This window comes from Bactrocera neohumeralis, chromosome 4 (genome assembly GCF_024586455.1).
Source record: "Bactrocera neohumeralis isolate Rockhampton chromosome 4, APGP_CSIRO_Bneo_wtdbg2-racon-allhic-juicebox.fasta_v2, whole genome shotgun sequence".
Lineage (NCBI taxonomy): Eukaryota > Metazoa > Arthropoda > Insecta > Diptera > Tephritidae > Bactrocera > Bactrocera neohumeralis.
Window position 1 is genome coordinate 11264896 of NC_065921.1, and position 26677 is coordinate 11291572.

At 36.8% G+C, this 26677-nt stretch overlaps 2 protein-coding genes across 4 annotated transcripts; one reads left to right on the forward strand and one right to left on the reverse strand.

The window, feature by feature from the left end:
* The first annotated feature begins 7380 nt into the window (after window positions 1–7380).
* LOC126757214 (maternal effect protein staufen) lies at window positions 7381–21904 on the forward strand. Of its 3 annotated transcripts, none has more exons than XM_050470930.1 (9): window positions 7381–7743; window positions 7843–8012; window positions 10350–10702; window positions 14597–15567; window positions 15643–15830; window positions 15894–17382; window positions 17442–17732; window positions 17800–18143; window positions 18237–21904. In XM_050470930.1, exons 3-9 carry the CDS (start codon window positions 10425–10427, stop codon window positions 18417–18419), a joined length of 3744 nt encoding a protein of 1247 aa, XP_050326887.1. In that variant the 5' UTR covers window positions 7381–7743; window positions 7843–8012; window positions 10350–10424; the 3' UTR covers window positions 18420–21904. The 3 variants fall into 3 exon arrangements, with proteins under 3 accessions (XP_050326887.1, XP_050326888.1, XP_050326886.1); XM_050470931.1 differs by having other exon boundaries at window positions 7847–8012; XM_050470929.1 differs by having other exon boundaries at window positions 7381–8012.
* A 2076-nt stretch (window positions 21905–23980) lies between these two features.
* Window positions 23981–25908, reverse strand: LOC126757216 (transcription factor Jra). The gene is made up of 3 exons (XM_050470932.1): window positions 24863–25908; window positions 24432–24624; window positions 23981–24373 (listed from the first exon to the last, which is right to left on the reverse strand). Exons 1-3 carry the CDS (start codon window positions 25223–25225, stop codon window positions 24036–24038), a joined length of 894 nt encoding a protein of 297 aa, XP_050326889.1. The 5' UTR covers window positions 25226–25908; the 3' UTR covers window positions 23981–24035.
* Window positions 25909–26677: the final 769 nt, after the last annotated feature.

Sequence of the window (26677 nt, forward strand, 5' to 3'; positions counted from 1 at the left end):
GCAAATGTTTGTACGCTAAGCAAATTGAAATTGTGTTAGGCGTAGTTTCATTGATTTGCTTCGGCAAAATAAAATAATAATTATCTAGTTAGGCATGTTATTAAGTCAAAGAACTTTGCATTAAAAAATTAAGGTATTGTTAATTAATTTTTATTTTAACATATTAACAAGCATACTAAAGAAATATTAAATATATTTTATTTAACTAGCGAGCCAATTGCTGACAAAAAATATCTATTTAAAAAATGATTTTTGACCAGCTTTTGAAGGACAAAGCCAAGCTTGGTTAAAATTTTTCTGAAATAGTAGATCTAATGTTATAATCCTGCATACACAAACCTCAATCTTTTTATAAAAGTCAATAAAATTTCTTAAAATAAACAAAACTGCATTTATTTTCGAAACAGATGCTGCCAAATTCCACTAATATTCGCTAATAATGGCGTATTAGATAATAACACGTATGAAATTATGAAAATGTTACGAATATTTGCGCGATTATAAAACTATTATGGAAACACCTAAACGCAGCACATGCCAAAGCAACCAAAATAAGTAAATAAATTAAAATAAATAAAATTTGGGGAGAAACGAAACCAAGCCCGGGCGGCAAAACAGACTGTTATCAAAGAAATTAATCCGAGCTAAGGCGAATTTTTTAAACAAGCCTTACATATTCATGAAGCACATCGAATTGTAAATTTAGTATGTGGTAGTCTGCATACATATGTATATATGCTACTTACATAAGTGTGCATATGCATAGCGATACTTTGACGTAATTGTCTGCATGATTTTTACACGCGCGATAACATTGAGGCTGGACTCTTGCCACCTGCAGTTTCTTTCATTTGTTTTAGTAGTTTTCCAAGCGAAGATGCACACTTTTTGCTTGTTTTTTGATTGTAATATGCATCTTACTTGCTTCCAGGAGCAGCATGCAATTGATTTTAACTCCCTCATGATTTAATGGCATTTTAGAGCGGCCAAAAACGAATTTACATACAATCGGGTCCAATAAATAATTTTACTTATTCACTTGTGATTTTTGTTATTGGATTGTATCCAAAAGTTCCCCCAGGAGACAGGGAGTAGAATAGGAAATTAAGTTCAGTGTTAATTCGCACTGCGGCCAGGTGCCAGACCCACTGCCAGACCCACTGCACTTTTAAGCACCGTTGGGTAAGGCCGTCGACGGCGGATACTCACGTAAAAACATATCAACTGTTGTATCCAACAGCATACTTGTTGTTCTTTCTGCTTTGCTGGCATTTTCTAAACTTAGGATTGCATTTATTTCTCAATGGCAAATTTTTATGCGGCATTTCTTTAGATTTTTGATGTTTTGTTTTTATTTATTTGCATAAAAATAAAGATTAGGATGAAGAAAGGTTCTGTTGAGCGCATGAAATTAGGTATCTAACGGTTAATCTACCCGGTCGCTACCGAATTTTTGTCCTGATGGAATACAATTCGTCTCCTATTGACCAAAAATGATCACTTCTGTGCGATTGCTTCCTTCAGACCGTCCAATTGTTGGCAGTACAGACGCTTAATTTTATGACAACCGTTCTCGCTTGCGGTGGTTATAAGTGATTCAGTTATCTTCAGAAATTAATCGACTTTGGAACTGGAAATCTAGTTCATGAGATGATTTTTTTTTTGCTTTAACTCTTATGGCACCCTTAAGTTGATCTACTTTTTGTATCCAAATTCTTTTAAGTAGTTCCAAGTGGTTTTTTGTGCAATGTTGATCCTGCATGACGGTCGCACGGAGTGATTTCCATTGTTTTATTGATGCATCTTTGAACAAAAGATGTTGTGGCGCCGGCCTCTAACAAGTGTAATCTACTTATCTCTTAAACTACTTAAGCTACAGTAGCCAAATTCACTTAAGATAATCCTTCTAAAAACTCGTACCGACAATGTCAAAATGGATGAAATCGCACGATTTCACTCCAACTTTCCATATAACGGTTATACTTCTAAGAGCGCGATAAATCAATAACTAACTACACCAGAGGCATTCAATTTTACCTCCAAGATGGTATGGGAAGGCTTTATATGAGCCGGTGTAAAAATTAGACAATGTGTTTGGCGCCGCTCACTTTTATGTAAAGTTACATATCTCAAGACCTGCTAGACCGATTTCAACCAAATTCGGTACGTAATATTGCTCTAATATTCTTTTGTCAGAGTGTCAAAATATGCTAAAGCGGACCGCAACCACGCCTACTTCCAATATTACACAACTTTAAATTAAAACTGACTCTTTCCTTTCCAGTGTACATATCAAGAAGCAATTAATATAACGGGATAGAACTTTGCAAGAATAGTGCCTTTGAGGTATGCCATCTTATACCAAAAATTGTCCAAATCCAATAAAAACTGTTCAATCTCCTAAGTATCGAATATTTGGACTCCAATAACTCTAGTTGACTTCTTACCGCAAATATCGGTCAATATCTGAGATAAATAATTGAAATTCAGGGATAATCCTTTCCTGACAATGATTTGTCTGTGTGTCAAAAATGGGTTGAATCGGGTCAATACTTTTCTGAGCCCCCATATACCAAATATAAAGATTTTCGAACTACTAGGTGACGTTATACCCCAAATATCGGCCAAAATGTGACTAATCTCAATGAAAATGAGAGAGCGTATGACCTAGCCGTCATATAAGTAAAATCAAAATTTTCGAACATCCGGCTGACTTTACTCCATATGATTGGCGACGGTTTGTGAGGTGCCTTAATGAGTCTCAGGGAACATTTTATTAGTATGTTGCATGTTAATCGTATGTAGTATTGGCAAAAATAGATAAAATCGTGTCGGTACTCCAACTCCCGTATATTACTTATAATGATAATGATTATTCCAGCAAGTTTTATGTCAACTATATCGGCCAGTGTAAGAACGTACATATATACTATATAATTGCTTGGATTCCGATCCTCTGGTATTTCCTGGCTTTGATTCTTCCAAGTTGTACGAGTATAAAATTTTCGTTTACAACCCCTTCCTTACTTGTATATGTTCTTTCCTTTAAACTTAAATGTTATTTTATTTAATTCGAAGCCGAAAAAAATTTAAGGTTGAACTAAAATATTATATTTCTTCCTAATATCAATCAGCTAAGCCAAACTAATTTTGTTGCATTAACGCCATCAACATTCCAGCTAATACAAAAATGCACTGCAACGACCGTTATGTCATACATTTGCATATGTATGTAATGAACTTTGGTGTTTTGAATAATTCGATTTCCTCACCCTTATATTATGTCACAGTTAAATTTTGTGTATGCAGATGCCTTAATCAACTATCTTTCTTCCCATTTCTCGTATGCATTCGATTTTTTTTGAATATATTCAACGGTATGTAAATATTTATGGTTAAAGGCACTGCATTCCAGCTTTGGTGTGTTAAAAACGAAATTAATTACAATTAAACCTAAACGACGATAAATATTCAAATGAACAAGAGAGCATAGAAAAGATCTGTTATATAATGAGCAGAAGAAAAGAAACTCGTCAATGGTGAAACATAAATTATCAATATATGCATTTCAAATCAATTTAACGTAGACTAAAAGACGCCGGTACTGGGTTAAAATATTGCAGATGAGTCTAAAAAATATTAAATGTAGCTATTGCTGGGTATTTGCATACAATTTTTGATGTTTTGCTCAAAGGCCTGAATCGAAGCGCTATTGTACGCATAAACTCCAGGAAAGCGTCTAATGGTTTGATATCAATCGATCTTGGTGGCCAATCAACGACAGCCTGAAGAGGCTCACTTTTCAGGTTTTTCTTCATCCTAAAAGCGGCAATTTTGCTTGTTTGCATACCCATTGAGCCAGAAATGAGCCTCGCTCAAAAAAGGGCAATTGAAAAAGTACCTCCAAGGGGATCACCCGTTACCTTGATCGGTCAGTTTGTATGGAAATTATATGCTATTGTGGTCCAATATCGGCCGATCCGAAAATGTGGAACTTCTTGGTGCGATGAGGACGGATGCAAAATTTTAAGTCGATATCTCAAAAACTTGTCCTCAGTTCGCAGACGGACAGACAAGCGGACATGGCCAAATCGACTCAGCTCATCACACTGATCATTAATATACCTTTCAGGATCTTTGACATTTCTGCTAGAGACGCTTGTCCGTTGTAATGTCCAGAACTCCGAGGTTCGGTTCAAAAAGACCGCCGTAAATCTTCAAATTTATTGAATATCTACTACAGTCAATTTGCCGAGTTCACAGTGAGTATGGCAACCAAGGTACATCATCCTTAGTCTGTCGAAAGCAGGATAGTGAAGAAAAAAGTATCTAGATGTCTCCACCTCATCTTCCTTCCTGGAACTTTGAAAAGTTGCGTCCACTAAAATCTGTAGCCCAGCTACCTTTACTGAGCTCGCGCGAAGCCCATAGAACCAACGTCCGAGTGCATGAAGACTGGTTAATATCTGCTTGTTTCCATCCTAATGGGATTCGAGTACAGACAAGTTTGCTTGCAAGTAGCTTGATGTAAGGTCATGCACTCTTTGACCGAAACTAGAATTGATTAAGAGCTCCCAACAAAGACTCCCCTCCAACCTTCCCCTTGAGCTCTCATCTATCCATGAAAAGGCTCACTGCGTTTCTATCTTCCCCAGTGACTCCACCTCACCCACCTATACTACCTCGGGGGTATGTGCGCGGAGAAAATAATGCACCAAAAAGATCATTTTTATTTCATTAACCCAGAAAACATAATATACAAGTAAAATAATTTTCAAATTTCGAATACCAAATTCCGGGTTCTTCTTCTTCTTAATTGGCGTAGATACCGCTTTCGCGATTATAGCCGAGTTAACAACAGCGCGCCAGTCATTTCTTCTTTTCGCTACGTGGCGCCAATTGGATATTCCACGCGAAGCCAGGTCCTTCTCCACTTGGTCCTTCCAACGGAGGGGAGGTCTTCCTCTTCATCTGCTTCCCTTGGCGGCTACGGCATCGAATACTTTCAGAGCTGGAATGCTTTCGTCCATTCGGACAATATGACCCAGCCAGTGTAGCCGTTGTCTTTTAATTCGCTGAACTATGTCAATGTCGTCATATATCTCATACATATCTCATACAGCTAATCGTTCCATCGAATGCGATATTCGCCGTGGCCAACGCGCAAAGGACCATAAATCTTTCGCAGAACTTTTCTTTCGAAAACTCGCAATGTTAACTCATCAGTTGTTGTCATCGGGGTCCCGGGTTTGGTTAAGTTAAATGGCTGATCAATGATCGTAAGTGTACTTGTATATGGTATGCGCTCCGAAGTGTCTTCCAAACGCGGGACAGTCAAGAAGGAAATGTTGAGCTGTTTCTACCCCATCTTCTTCCAAACAGCTTCTGCAGACGGCGTCTGGTAAGATTCCCAATCTTACTGCGTGCACGCCAATAGGGCAATGGCCTGTTAAAAGCCCCATAACTGGGAGAGGCTAGCCATACTGAGGTGGCGGGAGCACCGACGCGGGTTATAAAAAAAAAATAATCAAAAAAATTTAATTGAAAATTAAAAAAGTAAAATTTTAGTCCTAAATATTGGAATAAAAAGTAAAAAAAAATTGTTAGTTTTCTTAATTAAAAAACAAAATTATTTTATTATTTGTTACATTTTTATATTAAAAATATTTTTTTTTAATTTAAATTTGGATTTTGGGATCAAAAATTGAAAGTTTTATATTTTATTTTCTTTTATTTATTTTTTACTGATAAAATTCTTTTACAAATTAATTTTCAAAAAATTAAATTTAACCCGTTAACTGCACAATTCATGCTTCAATTAAATTTTTTTAAATGCGCATCTCATATAGTACTTGACTTAATGCAGCCACCAATGCACCGTTGCACGGCCACTCTCCTTACTATTTGTTGTTATTATTGCTCTCCCTTCATTTGGTGCTGCCTCAGGCGCCGTTACTCCCAACAGCGCCAATGTCAGGCCGGCATGCTGATTAATTTATTGTCGCTGTTAATCCGCGATATTATGAAATTGTTTATATTTTTATTGTTATTGCGCATTTTTAGTTATTTGCATATGTTGCCCACCCATTTTATTGCTTAACTGTCTGTAATATCTAATTTATTTTTGGTTTTTTTTTTCAGCGCGGAGGGAATCGAGAGAATGCAAAAGAAATGTGCAAATGAATGTATTTATGTTAACATTTCGCTTCTTTCGCGCGGATTTCGGCAAAAACGCACCTTTCGGTGGTGGTGGCGGTGGTAATACCGGTGTCGCTGGCTGAGTTGGTTAGTGTCAGCTGGATTATGTAACCTATCGTATACATACATACATACATATGTACATATGCAATGCTGAACCCATCCGATTGTGACCGGAATCTCGTTTTGTATGTAAATTGTTGGAAAAAAGTCATGTGATTTGAAACTTGTGAAATTATAACTTTTGATTACTTTCAGTGGAGGAAACGATTGTGTGTGAAGAATACTGGTTGTAACGGTAATCCGCTATTGATGAACAATTAAAGCAATAATGAAGCTGTGAATGGGTGGGTATGTGAATCAATCAAATTTTCGTGGGCAAATGATGAATTGGCTTTAGTTTAACATTGCGATTTCATTACATACGCACATATGTACATACATATATACATGTGCATTGGTATTGGTGGGTATATGAATGAAGGTTGGTTTTGTCTTCTTTTGCGAATGCGAGGAAGATGTCAAATGTGGTTTCAATCAAAAGATGCAAAAAAAATGTAATTTTATTTCTCGTATATACGGAAAGTATATGTGCATATGTATATGTATGAATATTTATGCATGTTATTCCCAGCGTTGCGTCTAAATATATTGAATTTTACAAAAAAACTTTTCTTCCAAAAAAATCTGCTTTTTTGTTGGAATGGATAAACAAGATAACCTCGCGAAATTCAACACTGATAATTGTCCAAGCCGGCGTTACAATATCTCAACAAATTTTTCAGATCGGACCAATACTGCATTAAAGTGCCGTACAACTGAGCGATCAAATTTCAGAAAATTTTCAATTTTAGCCTCTTAAGCCATCAGAAATGCACCTGCGAAGGGTATTATTACTTGGGTGCAGCGTAATTTTATAATATTAAATAAGAATTCCGCCAATTTGCTATGTTTATGCCACTTCATTCATAAGCACATGCATATGTACATATATAGCAATGTATGTTTTCGACCAATTCGAAATAACTAGCAGCGCCATCTGATGTACCAATTGCCATTTTGCGCCCTCTATCCACGCAAATTCAAATAGCTGAAAACCAAGCATATTAAAATCACCAAATGCAACCATGTTCTCTGCTCTTCTTGTTCTTGTTTTCTGCATTCTGCATTTATTATTCTTCGAGTTCCATCGCAGCCGCACAAAATATGGCCGCACGTTAATTACAATTTAAGTAAATTGCGATAATATAAGCAAATCAATAAGATTACTAATAGAAAACAGCTTAGTGGAAGTTGTGTGTACAAAATAATAATAGAGTTCAACAATTAAATTTAAGTATAATTAGTTCATAATTGAAAACGGTGAAGTGAAAAGTCTGGTCGGCACAGCAAAGAGAATTGTGAAAAGTTCATCATAGAAACAAAAAAAGCAAGAACTGAAAATCCAAGGTAAAAGAAGGGCGAAATTCAGTTCACATAAAAAGAAAGTGCAAATTCGTAATCAATAAAAGAGCAAAATCAATTGGAAAATATGCAGTGAAGTAGGTGAGGTGTAAATTTGTAAAACAAAAAGTATCGAAAGAAAAAAAAAACGAGTGAGAATAATCGTTTTGTTGGCTTTTTCCATACAACGTCACCGAAAAGCTAGTAAAGGAAAAAATTGCCGTCCGACTGCAGAAGCAACAACTATCTTGGCGGGCTACGATTAAAAGCGGCAGCAGGATTGCGAAAGACCGACGTCTTCTCTACTGAGTAAATAATACTGTAACGACGGCAACAATTTTGCCATCATAGCGTGCCAGCAGTACCAGCTGGTAAGTTGTGCCTACATACATATGTACCTACGTTCGTCTATGCATACCTATTTGATTATAAGCTTCCCAGCTTAAATTGGCTGCTTCACGTTGTTGTATAGTGTATTGCTTTAGAAACGATGACGCAGGCAAAGTAGTCAGCTGTCTTCTAGTCTTGATGTGTATAGAGAATGGGTTAGGGATCTGGTAAATAACTGTTATTTAGCTTTGAAATGTACTAAAAATAAAATTAAATTCTTCTATACCTTTCTTTATTATTTAATATTCTTTGAAAATATTTGTGAGCCTGCTACCATTATTAGAGTTTTTTTAAATTAAGAAGTAATAAGTGCATTCTTCCCCTCTATTTCCATTGAGGTTAGACGGCTAATCACACAACCCCATAATTTATTAAATAATTTCAAATAGTTTTTATCGCCAATTTATGTCACAAGAAACGGGTCTACAACCGTTACAGTTGTTTTTCAATGTCAAGAGACTACTTCAATTTGGATTTCTTCGGCCATACTACTAAAATCTTCAAGTTATAGAATTGTGTTATGTATTAAATGATGTCTTCAAACTCTCTTGTCGGGGTCTTGATCATGTTTCCTTATTTTGGAGACAATTGCAATAAATGGAGGTTTGTAAACTGCATCTAATTTTCGGAAAATTAACGCCCAAATTTAGGTTTACTTTTTATAACCGGGACAGACTTTACCCAGTTTGATACGTAGTTTTAACACCTGCACGAAAACATCGGATATCTATCTATCTATCATTGTGACGAGCTAAGTCGATCTAGCAATGTTTGTCTGTCTGTATATCCGCAAACTCGTTGATTGTTCAGTATAAAATTATTATATGGAGCATTTTTTTATTTGACAAGATAGCTTCACTAAATTCAATGGTATAATTGCCCAAAATATTCTTCAGATCCGGCCACGGCCATATAACTAACCGATCAATGATCCCTTCTTTACTATAAGAAATGACAGTGTGAAGGGTATAATAGCTTCGCCGTAACCGCTGTTAACGTTTATACTGTTCTGTGTTAAGCGAGTAATTTTCCGTAATTATTTCTAATAAATATGCACTATTTTACGTGTACATAAATAAGTAGATCTAAGTTTAATGACCTTTCCGCACTGATCAACAGGTGTATTACATTTGGGTTAAACATTTTGTTTATAATATTTCAAATGTTTGTATACTTTAGTGATTATTTTCAAAGAATTGACGCAAAGCATTAACAACAAAACATTTCCAGATGACTTAATGCTCACAATTGTCAAATTATATTTCTTTATACTGCATTTGTTGTTTGCTTACTGCAGTCAGCCCTTCGACACGTACTCGTTAACCCGTTGGAATGCATGAAGACCGGTGTTGATGAAAAGTGAAACTGCAGCTGCAACTTTATCCAATTATAAATCTTACAAGTAGAAGAATAAACAGCAAGAAATAAGAAATGCAGCTCCATTATTTAATGTTTCACATATTCGCTGGATAAAATGCAGTTGTATTTTCTCTTTGGGGTAGTTTTCGTACTTGTTTGTTCTTATTGCTCTCTAAAAGCTGCAGGATAGGAGCGTCTAACAGTTTGCTTTAGGTAACTTGGTAGAGGTGATTTGGCAAAAACAATAAACACAAGTTGTATACATCATATCGGTACAATAGCAAACATTTTGCATAAAAATTTTGAAACAATGTATGTGTTGAAAGCTGAAATTGCCCATTAACAATGAGCAATTTTGCAATTTTTGCATACAACCGCTCTTCTACCCTAAGTACAAATGCAAATAGATTGTATAAGAATGAATATAATTTTATCAATATGAATGCGTTGGCTTGCATTTAGTACATTTTTATACCCTGAACAGGCTATGAAGTTTGTAGAAGGAAACATTGGAGACCCTATAGATAATCAGCATGATGAGCGGAGCCATGTCCGTCGATCTGTATATACGCGAACTAATCTCACAGGTTACGAGATATCGGTATGCATTTTTGCATAAGCTGTTAATTTGACGAGAATTCTTCAATGGATTTTTTACGAGATATCTTCACCAAATTAGGCGTGAATTATTGTCCAAGGCAACGATGTAATCTCCGAAGAAATTGTTCTTATTGAATTACCATAGCATACATATTTGTTTGTAGCTGCCACACCAATTTAACAAACATAATCAAGTTATGATATGGGATCTTTTGTATATGTAAAGGGTATTATAGTTTTAGTGCAACTGAAGTTTACGTGTTTTCTTGTTTTCATAATTAAGTTTGCTTAACTTAAATTGCTGTGCTATTTATGTACCTCTTTAAATCGCAAACCTACTTTCTTTCTTCAATTTTCAGTTATTCATTAACTTCGGAGGTATACGAATATAAAGTGTTATTTGACGCAGTTGCACATATCTACAAAACAGCAATATGCAGCATCATGCACATGTGGCACGTACAGCACCTCCCCACTTGCGTGCCCATCACATGGCTGTGCCACCGCCGCATACCCAATCACAGCCTCATATACCGCAAATGAATTTGGCACATGTGCCACCGCCGCAACCAACCGGACAACAGCAACAACAGACGAGTCAGCAAAAGCAGTCACATCTTAGTAATGGTCCTGCAACTGCTGGTACTGCTGCAGTGATCTCAGGCTCGTCCATCGCCGTGGCGTCACATGTTCGCGATCATCATACAGCACGGTAAGCCACAACTTGGAAATTGATATAGTTTTAACAGCAGTAGTTTTATTCAGGAGTATTTCTAACGGTGCTTTTTATGTAAATGTCTTCATATGTCAGTTGAAAGTGTATGCACGCATTTGCTTGGGATGATTCCTTTGAACTTTTTTCTATTTTCTCAACTCATAAATTATAATTTCTACTTTTTTCTTATCCTTTTGATGTCTTATGCTGTTTTTTACTGTCGTTCTATGCAACCAAGTGTAGTCACCTTTGCATATGTATGAGTGTGTGTGTGTGCACGTCGCTGTCTATGTATATGGCTACCTTGTCATATGATGGGTTGGCAAGTCTGCTTAGCTGCTTTGATTCGCAGCATGACTTCCGTTCAGGCGTAACGAGTTCTCTTGCTCTTCCACCCTGTCTCCTGGAAGTGTGCTTATACATGTATATATTGTATGTGTATTTATGCATATATCTTCCATACGTCTGTCACTTACCGTACCATTACTATTTTCCCACTTCACGTTGAAGTAGTGGAGGCATTTGCAGTTAGTTGTTAGTACTTCGAAACAACAACACTTACCTTTGTCACAGCTAATATTTCTCTTGCGCGTATGTTCTTTCTTGTTTTGCCATCTAAGAATTGCGCCTGAAACACACATGTGTACAAACGGACAAACATACTAACATACATTCATTTAATTTTTCACCGCCTTTGAAGACATTTATTTCGTGCCACTATTCGATTAAAAAAAAATAGAAAAAAGGTTCGTCATTGTTTCGCTTGAGAGTAACGTGTGAAAATTAAATTTTTTTCGTTATTATTCTGCATAAATTATATACATATTTACACCTAGACGGAACTAAAGTTGGTACTGATCCAACGACTCAATAGATGTTGAAGCATACAAGTTTGCCAATAAAGTAATTATAGGTTATTTATTTTAGCGCTTAATTATGACTAGGACTAGATATACGATCGTTTATCATATTAACGTTTGCCTAGGAAACAGATATATTCATATATTCATATATAACTGTTAACAGTGACGAGCTGAGCCGATTTAGTCATATCCGTCTGTTTGTCTGTATTTAGGAGAAATAGGTTTTGAGATATCGTTCAGAAATTTTGCACATGCCATTTTCTCTCCACGAAGTTGCTCATTTAGCGGAATCCCCCATTTCGTATAACTACTCATACAAACTGACCGATCAACATCAAGTTCTTGTATTCAAAACTTGCTTATTTGACAAAATATCTTCATTCATTGGTACGGACTATTATCCAAGACAACGGTGCAATCCCCGAAGAAATTGCTCAGATCGGATCACTATAGCATATAAATGCCATTTAAACTGACCAAAGTCAAGATAAATTTCTAAGTATAAATTAAAGTGCTAAATTCCAGAAGTCTCGAAACAAAATTCGGGATTTTTCTTACATTCACATCTATAGGTTTCGGAATTCACGTTTAAAGAGACTGCGGAATGTATCTACATACATATGTATATAACAACTAAATAATCCCATTACACATTATATGCAGATATGTTTGGAGTTTTTTATTTGGTAAATGCTTCTTTGGACTGTAAAATTTGTCAATAATGCGCAAATGCAATTAGAAATGGAGAACAGTAACGAAAAAGGGATTATAAAATTTAGGCTCGTCCTCACACTCACTGAGCGCACTCACTTTTGAACACTAATTGAATTTGTCACATTTGAAAGTATTTATGCCGCAGCGTCAATGACGTTGACAATGCCACTCCGCCGGTGCCGCTGCTGATGCTGATGCTGATGATAATGACGAATATGAAACGAAACGCGTTGCTGATTATGGTGATGGCGTTGACCTATTAAAGCACTGCAGCCAAACCGTAATTGCCAAATTCACCAAAACAAAGCTATAAAAGAAGTGCGAATGAAAAAAATTGCAAACCCCCGAAAAAAGTGCGATCTTCAGGAGGAGGGGATAGCGGATACGGCGATTGAAGTGGTAGAGTGGTGACCACGGCTAACAATCGAAACAAAACGCCCGTTGTCAGTATTTAAGCGAATTAGAAAATGTGCCTGCTTTTGTGCATGCAACAACAGTGACAGCCGTGCTGCACCAGCGGCAGTGTCAAGGAGTGCCAACAGCCCTGTCTTATATGCTGAGCAAGAGTTGACTATAATTTTTTATACCCTAAACAAAGTTTATTAAATATTAAATGATGAGCGTGACGAGCTGAGTCTCTCTGTCTGTATATATGAGAACTAGTTTCTCGGTTTCTGAGATATCGTTTTGAAATTTTGCTCACGTCCTTTTCTCTTCAAGGAGCTGCTCATTTATCGTAACTGCCGATATCGGAGCACAATAGCATCAAATTGCTATTTAAACTTAACCATTAAAATCAAGTTTGTATATAGAAAACTTTTATATTTGGCAATATATCCTCAAGGAATTTGGCATGGATTACTGTCCAAAGCAACGGTACAATCTTAGAACAAATGGTTCTGATCGGATCGCTGTAGCATATATCTGCCATACAAACAGAGTGACATTTTTACTTGTGAAGGGTATAATAGCTTCGGTGCAACTGAACTGAACTGATTCTTTTCTTCTTTTTGGGTTTTGATAGTATTGTCGCTTGCTATGCTTCATTGCTTCAGCATATGTACATATGTATATACTTCGACATTGAACTACACGATGCCACTTCTGGCATTATTTATTAGCATAACCATGCATCTCAACTCCGGCTCCAAAGCTGAAATGAAAAGTTTCGAAACAAATCGATAAAGTTGAAATTTATTTATTTGAGCTGCGCCAAAAATCAAGCATAAGTTGCCGCTCGTCACTTTATTGCTTTGCAATTGTCCGTCCGCAATAAAAGCAACCAAACCTGAGTCAATACCATTGCAGTATTCGGATCAAAGTGTACTTGTGCTTTTAGGCTTATGTGTTTTGTGTTTGATGACGTTCGCCTTTGTTGTTTGTCACAATCCTTTTCGTGCTCTGTGCCATACCCAACACACGCATACACACAAACCAGAATGTCTTGACAATGAAAGGATACTGTATTTGAAAAAAGCATGGACTACCTTAACGAGCGCATAAAAAATGTGAAAACAACAACGAGCATTGCAACGTCCGTCTGCCGTCAGTGACAACAATGGGAGGGGTCAATTTTTTACCTTTATTCGTTGCCATTCGCTTACGTGGGTCTATTTGCACAAATATTTCCGCGCGTTTGCTATTGCTCTCAGTTATTTCCTTCTCATGCATTCACTGTGGCCGCGCATGCACTGTCGGCAAGACGACAGCCAACAGTTGAGATCATTTGCCCAGCACAGCAAAACGCATGGTGCAGTCTATATTATTTTGCTTACGATATTATTTTCAGTATATCTTTAAATCGCGTTTGGCTCTTCACGTTTCTGGTGTATTTCGCAATTTTTCGACACTTTTCTGACACTTTTGCCAATGTGCATTGTTTGATTGTCAAATTTTTATTATTCCGCCAAGATTGTTTTGCGGTTTGTCAAATGTGAAATATGAAGTATTCATATTTTGAAAGCTATGGTTTGTGCCACCTTTGTTAATATTTATTAAGAAAAGTGTGTTTGTGTGTTTTTTTATAACTATGTGTGTTTTATAGTGAAAATAGTTAATAAGTGAGGAAGAGGAGAATTGTGGTAACTCGAGACATCAACTTATGTGTGGAAATTTTTATGATCTGTGATTTTCGAGTATTCCAGAATAGAACAAGTATCCACTTGAGTGCGTTTTGTTTAATTTTCTTCAAGTTCAAGGTACACAATTGCAAAAAAGTTAATTTTAATTGAACAATGGCTGTTATGTTATTAAGTTAAAATTCCTAAATGATTCGTTGAAACCACACAATAAAAAAACATTCGTCCATTTCTAGTTTGAATCAGCAACCATTGCAACAACAACAACATCAGCATCCCTCATCTATGCACACCAGCACGCAGCTGCAAAAGCTGCGACAACAACATCAGCATATAAACAGCAACAATAATAATAGTACAAACAAGAACAACTATCATCATCATCAAGCACAGCAGCAATACAACAACAGCACCAGCAATACGCACGGCAATGTGTTGCCGGTACAAGCGGCAATACAACAACAATCGAAGCAAACCACACAGGTGCCACATCATACGTCGCGACATCACCAACAGCAGCAGCAGCATCAGTTGCATCATCAACAACAACCACAACAACAAGCAACACAACAGCTGCAACATAAGCATACAGTGGCTCCAATGCCACCACAGCAGTCACACGGGCACGTAAAGCACCAACAGCCGTTGCAACAAACACAACCACAACAACAACAAGCGGTGCAAACAACCACAAATCTGGTTCTTGCAAAGAATGTCATCAATACGCATGTGCCACCACCGTCGCTGCCACAGACACAACATCTGCAAAAACCACCACCTACGACTTTGAACTACTATACTGCCGGTAACACGCAAAGCAACAACAATAATGTGCATAAATCTAAGTACAACAACAATAATAGCGTTGTGTCGGTCAGTGGTGGCGCCGCCAGCGATGTTGGCAGCGGTGTGCCACCAAAAACCATATTGCAGAATCCAAATCGCGTGCTGAAAGCGCGCCTGCATGCCAGTTCGGCTGCAAATAATATTGACGTGAGTACTGTGAGACCGTCGGTGGGTATTGACGATACTAATAAAACTGCTAAGAACGTTGGCAACATTGTTAGCAGCAGCGGCAACAATGTTGTTAGCTCCACAGAGACACATCTAAGTGAGGTCGTTGCTAATAACGTGACCACAGCAGCTGCCGAAAGCACTACGAGACGTGAGAGTTTACAAATCGTACAAAGCACTAACCAAGTAGAGGGTAAGTGGCATAATTTATTGGATATATAATATATATAGTTCGTAGAAGTTTCATTTGCGATTTTTGAATTGACAGCTGCCTCCATCGAGTCTAATAAGGAGAATATGACTAGCGCAGCACAAAGCACAAATTCCAGCATTGAAGTTAGCAGCAGCACGACAAACAACAACAACATATTGTCCAATGAAGACAACACAGTGGCGAAAAATTCGAAAGAAAAGACACCGATGTGCTTGGTCAACGAATTGGCGCGTTACAATAAAGTAAATACATTTCCTTATTATTGTTGTTATTTTAATCTTTTGCATGCTCTAATTCATTCACAGATCACACATCAATATCGCTTAACCAGCGAGAAGGGACCAGCGCATTGTAAGCGTTTCACGGTCACGCTGAAACTGGGTGAGGAGGAGTATTCAGCTGAGGGTTTCAAAATAAAGAAAGCCCAACACTTGGCAGCTGCTGAGGCTATCGAAAAGACTAAATACAAACATCCCGTGCCGAAAGTGATACGCCGCGGCGCGGATGGTGAGGGGAGTTCATCGCGTGCTAACATCACGCCTACAGTGGAGTTGAATGCGCTCGCTATGAAATTGGGTCAACAGACCTATTATCTGCTCGATCCACGACAAGTTGGACCGAGCGATGGCATGGGACCACCACCAGATGCTATGATGGCACCGCGTTTCAATGTGCCGCCGCCACCACATGCGCTGCCACCACACGCCATGGCCGGTGGTCATATGCTACCGCAGCACCCACCACCACATGTGCGTTTGATGGATCCGGCATATGTGCGCCGCAACGGCCCGTATGCCACAGCGCCACCACAACCTCAGATGCACGGACTTCCCGCTGCCGGCTCGGTTATGCGTCCACGTTATGGTGCGCCCGCACAACGTGCGTACATGCCCAAATATAACCAACAGCAACGTTACCCGTTAATGGCGCCACCACCTATGGCCGGTGGTCCACATAACGGTATGCTGCCGCCGCCTCCTTTGCCACACCCGCAGCACCCACACCATGGTGGCATGCCACATCGTTATGGCATGCCTGCTGCTTTGACCAAGGTGACACTAGTCGTGGGAAAGCAGAAATTCGTAGGGCTGGGCCGTACATTGCAGCAAGCCAAGCACGATGCCGCGGCGCGTGCCTTGCAAGTGCTCAAAGCGCAAGCCGCCACACAGCTTAATGAAGAGCTCAACAACAGTCTGGAGGAGAGCGACAACAAATCGCCGATCTCGCTGGTTTATGAGATTGGCATACAACGCAGCCTAACGGTACACTTTAAGGTGCTGCGAGAAGAGGGTCCAGCGCACATGAAGAAATTCGTAACAGCTTGCGTAGTGGGCACCATAGTAACAGAAGGTGAGGGTAACGGTAAGAAGATATCAAAGAAACGCGCTGCGGAGAAGATGCTGGAGGAGCTGAGGAAACTACCACCATTAACGCCCACCAAGTCACCCATAAAGCGTATTAAAGTGAAAACGCCCAGCAAAGCAGCAGCCGGCGCGGACTCCGTTTCGGGCGGTGGTGGCAAATCGGGTGGCAGCATGGGTGAACGACGAAAACGTGGCAGTAGTTCGATCAAGGAGAAGAATGATGCTGATACCGAGACTGAGAACCCCATCACGCGACTAATACAGTTGCAACAAAATCGCAAGGAAAAAGAGCCGATTTTCGAGTTGATAGCGAAGAACGGCAATGAGAACTCGCGTAGACGCGAATTCATTATCGAGGTGACGGCACACGGCATGGTAGCACGTGGCACCGGCAACAGCAAAAAGCTGGCCAAACGCAATGCAGCACAGAGTAGGTTCCAATTAGTTACTTTGACTTAGCAATACATAACTAGTAATACAAAATTACAGATTTGCTCTTGGCGATGGGAGAAAAAGACACCGCGGCTGCTGAACTGAAGTCCAACACACCGCTAGCTTACACACAATCAGTAGTTTGTGTAGAATCAGTAGTAACAGCGGGCGTCCCGGCCAGTAAAGAGCAAACCAATACAGTATTGCAGCCAAATGTTGAAGCAACTGCAGCGCCAGCAATCACCGCAACGCCAGCTGTTGCCGCTGAAGCGCACATTGATGTGCCACTTGTAACCACCACAGCTGGTCAAGTGCCAGGCATACTAATACTGCGTCACAACAAAAAACGTGAGTGAAAATATATATTTTATATGTTTGTGTTTGTGAACTCATTGTGGGAGTAACCTTTTTGCAGATGCAACAAAGAAAAAAGAAAGCATGATTAGTACTACAACACGTCTACCGGTGGTTGAGGAAATTGAAAACAAGCAGGAGGAATCGGTAATCTCTACAACGCAAACGGCACCTGCCGCGGTACAAAACAACGCAAGCAGCACTGACAATCAACCAACTGCTGCTGCAAATGCTAAACCCATTGTTGAAGCTACTGCCACACCGGCTGTGGCGGACTCGACAAGTACCGCTAGCAGCACCACTGGCAGTGCCGCGCCATCGAGCAGCAGCGCGTCGAAGCCGAAACCGGCAGGCGTGCACACGAAAGATCAGTTGCTATATCTGGCAAAATTGCTGGGTTTTGAGGTTAGTGCTGCTTTTTATACTTTTTTGTTTCTAGTATTATTTCCTAATAAATATTTGTTTTCTCCGTTTTTTCGATAAACCCAAAACGTATAGGTGAACTTTTCCGATTTTCCCAAGGGAAATCACAGCGAATTCCTAACGATCGTGACGCTTTCTTCCAATCCACCGCAAATCTGTCACGGCATGGGCACTAGCGCTGAGGAATCTCAAAATGATGCGGCTAAAAATGCATTAAAACTGCTTAGTAAATTAGGCTTGAATAATGCGGCGAATTAAACAAAAAATTACAATACAAAAATTGTAATCTGGCAAAATATTATATTTTCTAAAGAAAATGAAATTCAAATTGAATTTGGCGCCACAAAATCTATATAAGATATGGAGTGTCGTTAAATGGACAACAAAAGTGAATATCAATATTATTTGAAAAAAAAACAACAACAAGTATTGCATAATAAATTAGTTACAACAAAAACGTTTGTAATGTTACATGGAGTAACAAAACTTACTTTACAAAGTCATTATATTAGAGAAAATTCAAAAGCTGAATAATATGTGCAACAAAAAAGTCTTAACAAATTATACAAACACAAAATATGAACAATGCTGCTACATATACATATATTTCCTTCCTATTTTGTTAACATATACACACTCAAATGTATATTGGCATTGAGCTGCATTTGTTTAATTTATTTACTTTACCATAATTTTTGTTAACTTTATGCTTAGTCAAATTTGTTAGACGCTTAGTAGGCGAACACATTGTGTTTTCTGATAAAAAAAAAAATTATAAAAAATATTTCATATAAAATTATGAAAGTTCAAAATTAGACAAAAGGCGGCAAAGTTATAGCATGTTTCTATACTTATTGCTAACTGTAAAGCCTTTCAACTGCTATTTATGTGAGATTCTCGCTCACAATGCGATACAGCGCACCTTCTGGCAAAGGTGTTTAGCTGCTTACCAATTTACTGTTACTTTTTTTTGCTTTATAGCCGCATGTTAAAGTGAAAATGATTAGAATTTGTTTATATTGTAGTATTTTGTAAAAGCTATGTTTATGCTTAGCTTATATTATTTGTGTTCAGTAAAAAAAAAATTGCAACAATATTTATTTATTAAGCTTTGTATGAAAATTATAAAATTTTGTTGCATTAAAGCATTGAATAAAAGCTAGCAAAAACACTTTTTGATTGTATATAAATTAAATTTTAAAATTTAAAGGCAAGTCATTGAAAAATCATATAAACATTTCGCAAATAACAAACGAGCCACAGCATTTTTGACATATGTATGATAAACACAAACAGTCGTGTCAAAATTGCGCAAAATCATCTGTTTTCGTGAGATATATGCGGTATTCTGTGGTGTTGCATGAAATTCATTTGGATGTGAGCAAAAGCGCAGCTTAAATTTGATTGCTGAACCACAAATGTTGTAGCGAAAGAGGGCAGCTTACTTGGAGATTAATGATAAACCACATTTTTGCATGCAATTTTGAGGTTAATCGCACATTTTTGCACGCAAGAATGCTGGAGGAAAGCAAAACAAAACAAAAAATAATAAATAATTATTAATTTTATTTGTAATTAATGTAGAAAGCAGCGTGGATTTAAAGGATAAAACAGAAAATTGCAAACACGCAGAATGCAAAAACCAAAACAAAAAATAAACAAAAAACACGAATTGTAACATGTGGTCGTATTTTGATTGTGTATTAAAAATAAATATAAAAATTTGAAATTAATTGGGTTGTTGTTGCGGCCAATTGCGCAACAGTTGTTGGAAATGCACAACGTACACGCGTATACATATGTATACATGTGACAAGTGCTGGTAATTTGAAATTTTTAATTTATTTTTAGAGGAAATATGAATTATTACAAATATAAAATATTTGGCAGCGACAAAAAATATGCAAGAAGCAAATTAATTACAATCAATGCAACAGCAACTTACCTTTGCAAAGGCAAAACTCGTACATTTGCTGCTTGTGTTGATTCTAAAACGAAAATTTAACAAAAAAAAAATATTGTTTTTGAAAATAGTTATATAATAAAAAAATTAAATTATAACAAATGTGCTGCGCACAAGCGCACGCATTAAGTATTTAAATAAAAAAAATGTTTTCTTGGATGATGGAACTCGTCGTAATAATGAACAAAACTATAAAACTATTAAATTATTTAAGAAATAAATAAAGCGCTGCTGCACTTTAGTCGTAAATTTAATTTATAAACTGCTTATAGGCGTAACAACACACACTAACTATTAATATACATACATAAAATATCACATGAAAAATGAACAATAGCGTATTTGTAACCAGTTGATTGAAAAGGAAATTAAGGCGCTATAGGTTATTTATAAATTAAATGACACTGGCGGACCATTGAACACATGCTAAGTATAATCGGCCGCTTCTTGTACCCTTCACAGTTGCCAATTTTAATGAGGCGCACTCGAGTTTGTTGCGCCACGCACTTGAAACTGACGACTTGGAGGCGTGTACTTAGTTGTATTTCTACTGCATAATACATATTATTTATTTCTTCTTCAACCGCTTGGACAATTCATAATAAATTGCGCGGCTTTGTTATGACTAAAAGCAGGGTATATCACCTGCTAAACGGTAAAATGCGAATTGGAAAGTGAGAAACGCTTAAAATTTTGTTTCCATATTTATTTAAAACTATTTTTTGCGAGTTAGAAGGTTCGAACTCGAATTGGAAAGTGCGAAACGTTTAGAATTTAATTTTCAAGTTTATAAAACTACTTTTTTGATATTTAGAATGCTCGAACTCGAATTGGGAAGTGAGAAACCTTTAAAATTTAACTTTCATATTTATTTGAAACTATTTTTTAAGAGTTAGAATGTTCGAACTCGAACTGGAAGTGCGAAACGTTTAGAATTTAATTTTCATATTTATTTAAAATTATTTTTTGCGAGTGAGAATGTTTAAAAACAATTTTTGTTAGCTATAATGTTTCAAATATCGTTTACGCTTACAAATTTGTCCACTAAAATACCGTTGCTTCCGCGCCCACCCTATTATGGGTTGTCCTGCGGTGTTTTTTTCTTTAGTCTTAAGTATTCATTGTAAAAAATTTAGTTGTTTTCCCTACATTAAATAAAAACAATGCTTTCGTTATTTCAATAAATTCTTAATTGCATTTTTATGTTTCTTAAATAGTTTTCCAAATTGACTTTACCTTCAAAAAATATGAAATAAATCGCTAAAAGTTTTTATATGCGTATTTTAATGGAAAAATTTAATATTTCAATGTGTTATGTGTTGAAAAGTTGTGCACAAATGCATCAAATAAATATATGGATTATGCTGTTTATTAAAAAAATGACAAAAATGCAATAAAAATATATTTATAAAAAGAAAAAAATATTTTTGAAAAACAAAATAATAATTAAAAAAAAATAATAATAAGTGTTTGAAGAAAATGTAATAAGTTTTTGAAGAAAACTAAGTTAAAAAAATTGTCGATAAAAATAATAAATGAAAAGACATTTTTTTGGAAAAAAATTATATATATTAAAAAAATTTATTTAAAACAAGTTGTGTAAAATCTCAAGAATATGAAACAAACTTACTATTTAAACAAGCTCCTAAGCAACTATTATTTAAAATAAAAAATATACATATGAGAAATAAAGGAAAACAACAGCAAACTTCTTAAAATACGAACGAAAATTGTAAACATATTTTTGAAAAATAATAATAAACTGCCCTTATATATGGTACTTGCATATTTATTTCATTGCATTGCGTAATATAGTTCAAATTTGTCGAAGGTGTAAGAAAGAAAGTGTTGATGTTATGTGGAAATCGTTTAATAAAATATGTTCAAATAAATATTTAATTTTAAAATCTTAGCTCTAGTTTAATGCGCTACTCAAAGTTAGGCTAGGGTCGCCAATTAAAATTAAAATCGATAAATATCACAAAAAAATATCAATATTTCCCTTTTTCATACAAAAAAAAAATCTTTATTTTCAATAATTAGCATAAAATTTATATTCTGGCTGTAGTTTAAGTAAACATTTCCAAAAGTAATTTCAATGCTTTAAATTTTCTCAAAAATTGTAAAAAGAACAGTTAGGTGAACTCGATGTAAGGAGTGTTGTTTTTACCAGCTTATAATTAGCATCCGACAATACCAGAAAAGTATTCCGTTCCTACGACAGCCGGAACGGGCGCGGATTTTTTATCCGGTCATGGACTGTCAACTCGGCAGAATTCTGTCTCTAAAACAAAAACAACAGCCAGAAAAGTATTAATTCGGGAGTAATTAATTCCTAATTGTTCTGTAATTTCGAGTCGGGAGCAGACTAATAACCAAATACACCGTTAGAATAGGAACCGGGGAGAATTGGTTTGCTACGAAGTTTGTAAAACCTAGATGGTCACATCGGAAGCCCTATAAAATATTTATATAAATGATCAGCGTGTCACGCGGGGACGATTGGTAGACAGTCGCCTGAATTTACATGAAGTTTTTAAGTTATCGGTCTGAAATTTTGCACATGTGCTTTTCTACTGTACAATATAGCTGCCATGCTAACTGATCGTTCAAAATTCAGCTCTTGTAGGGAAAACTTTTTTATTGGGCAGGATATCTTCACGAAATTTGGCATGTATCTAAACAATTTTTTCAGATCAGGCCACTACTGACCGATCAAAACAAGTTTTTATTGCTTTTGATTGTTAGAAATGCGCCTGTGAAGGGTATCAAAGCTTCTGTGTAACAGTTATTAACGTTGTTTTTTGTTTTTAAATATTTTTTTAAAATGTTCCTGTATTTAAAATCAATAACAGTTACCGTTTTTGTATAATTTTTTTCATTAATTTATTTTGCAAATATACATATATACATGTACTTTTTGTGCTTATTGCATTAAATATAATCTTTGTTAATATATAAATTTTTGGGGGAAACCTTACAACTAGAAGTTTTGTATAAATTTTAATTTATCATTAGTAAAGCTAGCACATAAATTATTGTAAAGCGAAAAAATATAAGTATGTCTTATAAACATATGCAAATTATCAAAATATTCCTTATCTTTACACCTACAAGTAGTTACTGAAAGCATAGCAAATTAGAAATTTATAAGGCAATTATTAGCGGAAAACGTCTACAAATACAAAATCACGTCTATGAATTTAAATCTTTCCGTTTGCTGAGGCAATTGTATGGCTTTTCGATAAAGGCACTTCGCTGCTAAAAGCATAAATACGTAAGCTACATTATTTACTGTTTTTAAAAGCACACATTTCGTTAGCTGTATTTATTGCTTATTGTTGCATATCATAATCCGTGATAATAACTAGAACAAGTGGCCGTTCGCCGTCGTTATCCATGGTGGCGTTGAAATCTTCTTGCATGTCTGCTGTCATTGTTTGTGTTGTTGCGCTCGCATCCAGCGCGAGTACGGCGGCATTGGTCGTTGTTTGTTGATTGTTATTTGGTAGCTCAGCATCGGCACTAATGCCACCAGTGGAGCACATCGAGTTGGTAGAATGCGTCGATGAGCAGTCACCGGTCAACGGTGGTGTCTCCATGAATAATTCAATGGGCATGTGCTGTTCAATCACATTAATTATGCTGTTATTGAGTTGTAGATCCGATAAATCTGTATTTGCCTCAGTTTCGTCTTGCTGCTGTTGTAGCGTGTTGCGAGTCACTTTTAAGTGGTTGTTATGTTGTTGTTGCTTGTCAGCATTTTTTATTTTCAAATCCAATATTTTCGTACGGTTATCACGTTCCAACATAACACCACCACACCCTGATTTTGACTCGAATTCATGCAGTTGCGTTTCCGGTTTTTGCCTATGTTCTAATTTTCGCGCGCCCACAACGGTGTCCTCATGTTATTTGCTTGCCAACATTTGTTGCTCCGTTAACATGGAGATTGTGCAACCGGAGTTAAAGTGATCCATCACTTGTTCTTTCAGTTGCGCAACATGATCCTTCAATGTTTTCACCACGGCGCCAAGGTCTGAGTTCTCACCCTTGAGCATTTTTACTTTATCCTCCAGCTTGGAAATGCGTTCCAGTTTGCGTTTGCGGCACTTGGATGCGGCGACACGGTTGCGCTGCCGTTTGCGCTCTAACTTGATTTTCTCTTGCGTTTCCATGTCGATGGGGCTGAGCGCCGCTGGCGAGCCGGGGTTTTGTGGCTCATCTTTGATAGCGACGGGGAAGTTTTCTGTGGAGTAATAAAAGAAAGTTAATAATATGTTGGTAATAATAGTGGATTTACTTACCTAGATTAGTGTAGGTGAAGGAGCCGCCACTAACGCCCGTGCCCACTACGCTTGCCGTGGTTGTCGGCGCGGCCGTTACCACATTACTACTACTGCTGTTGGTTATCTGTGCGGCCTGCGACTTTTTGCTTTGATGTAAGTTACTTAACGCCTCCTCAAAGCCCTTCACATAGGCTTCCTGTTCCGAAGTAACCTGCAATAGTCACAAAAATTCTTAATTAATTTGCTGTATACGCCCTGAAATTCCAATAGCTGTTTGCAGTAAAGGAGATTTTTGTTCAGAGTCGGAGATATTTCCTCCGGGGCACAGAGTTCTCAGGTGGAAACCGGTGCTCTGAAACAACTGTTTGCACATTTTTGCTACAACAATACACTATAATGCTGTCCCATTCCCGATTTTCTCTCTAGAGTGTGGGTTGTTTGTTACTTACCGTACTCGTTTTGCTGGGAAATATCACACCCGGTTGCGGTGTCGGCATCACGTTGCTTAGTAGTATTTTCTCAATGTCCGGCGTATTTATGGTTTTCATGTTATCCAAATTGGGCGAATCAATGCTAAGCGGTGTGACCAAACGTTGTTTTTTTGCCGCCATTTTATTCAAATCCAATGAAATTGGTCGCTTATTCGTATTCACGCTGGTGTTATTGCTACTAGGAGCAGCGGCGTTTGGTGTTTGAAAAGTTAAATTGATATCGCTTGGTTCCGTTTTGGGTAAGATATTAACCGACGTTGCGCTGCTGTTAGCCGTCAGAGCTGTGTTGGTAGTTGTTGTTGCACTGATAGTGGTTTTCATAGTAAAATCCTTATATTGTGTGTGAATGTGGTCTATCCGCAATGTGATGACGTCACTCTAGTAAATTTTATTGTATGTGAGTGCGCGGCTATAGTGCCTTCAGCTGTTTTGCTTTTTGTCAACACGAAATATGTACAAGGCCTTGGAACTGTTGCTGCTGTCACTCGTAGCTACTGTGTTTGTGGTTTGCTTTTGTTTGAGCGGTATGCGCTGCGATTTTATCTTGGATGACTCACCAACACGACTAGTTTGCTATCGCTTTGCCTGCGACACCCCTCTCCTAAACAAATTGGAATGTTATCGTTTGAATGGGAGGGGTTAGACACTTGTTTTATTACGATTTATGTGTATATTTTAACAAAACCTAATTCCGGGCAACAATACGTTTTTTTAATATATGTATATTTGTTTTGCGTTATTATTTTATTATGTTTTTTTCTCGCTGTTTATCACAAAAGTTTCTTATGACGCAAAATCCCTTTAGCGCCTCAATATGCCACAAACACCAAATTGATTGCACTTTTTAACTAAATAAAATCACACAATTGCACTTTCCCTTATTCTAAACGTCTATTTGATTATTAAAAAACTGTTAAATAACTTTTAAAACAATTTTTTAAGGCCTCAAAGACCACACGTTTACTTTACCAATTCGTTTGATTATTTTTACGGAATATTCAGTGAATTCGCTGCAACACCAAATTTATACCAATTAGGGTTGCCTTGCGTTTTTTATAGACTTGCCTAAAAAGGTAGGGAAATTAAAGTAATTTTCTGTAGTATGTTATGATTAAGAAACGAATATTTTTATGTAAGCTGCTTTTAAAGCTTTCTATTTTTATAATAAAGCAATTTTCGACATTTTTAGTACAAGTGTTTGGAAAAAGTTTCAAACTATATTTTTTCCAATAAGTTCATAAAATGCAGCTCTGATTATCTCCACAAAAACAGTTTTTAAGCCCTAAAATGTCTCAATAACTTTATCACGACTGTGTCCGTTAATTTTAAAAGAGAGTTGTTCTTCAAAGGCCAGTTCAGAAGCCATTAAAAGTGGTAAAAAGTGAAAAAAGTCATAATAAAAAGGTTGAAACACATTGGAAAAGAAAGATGCAATAATAGCTATGGAAAAATTTGGTTTCTTGCAAAATTTCTTTAAATTGTTATGAAAAATAAAAACAAAAAATTTGCTAATTTTAATTTTCCTCGGACATTTTGAGGTTATGTGAAAGAGATGTAAATACAAGTCTTGTTATTAGCTACATTCTTGACACATAAATTTTTTCCACAGTAATCAAAGTTTTACCGGAAATCGAGAACAGTATTTTCAACCACTAAAAATTCAATCACCTTTCTCTCCTTCCTTTCCCGAACTAAAACCACATACGTACAGACATATGTACTTACATACATATCTTAAAAACACACAGTAAATTTTTCGAAAAAAAATATTGC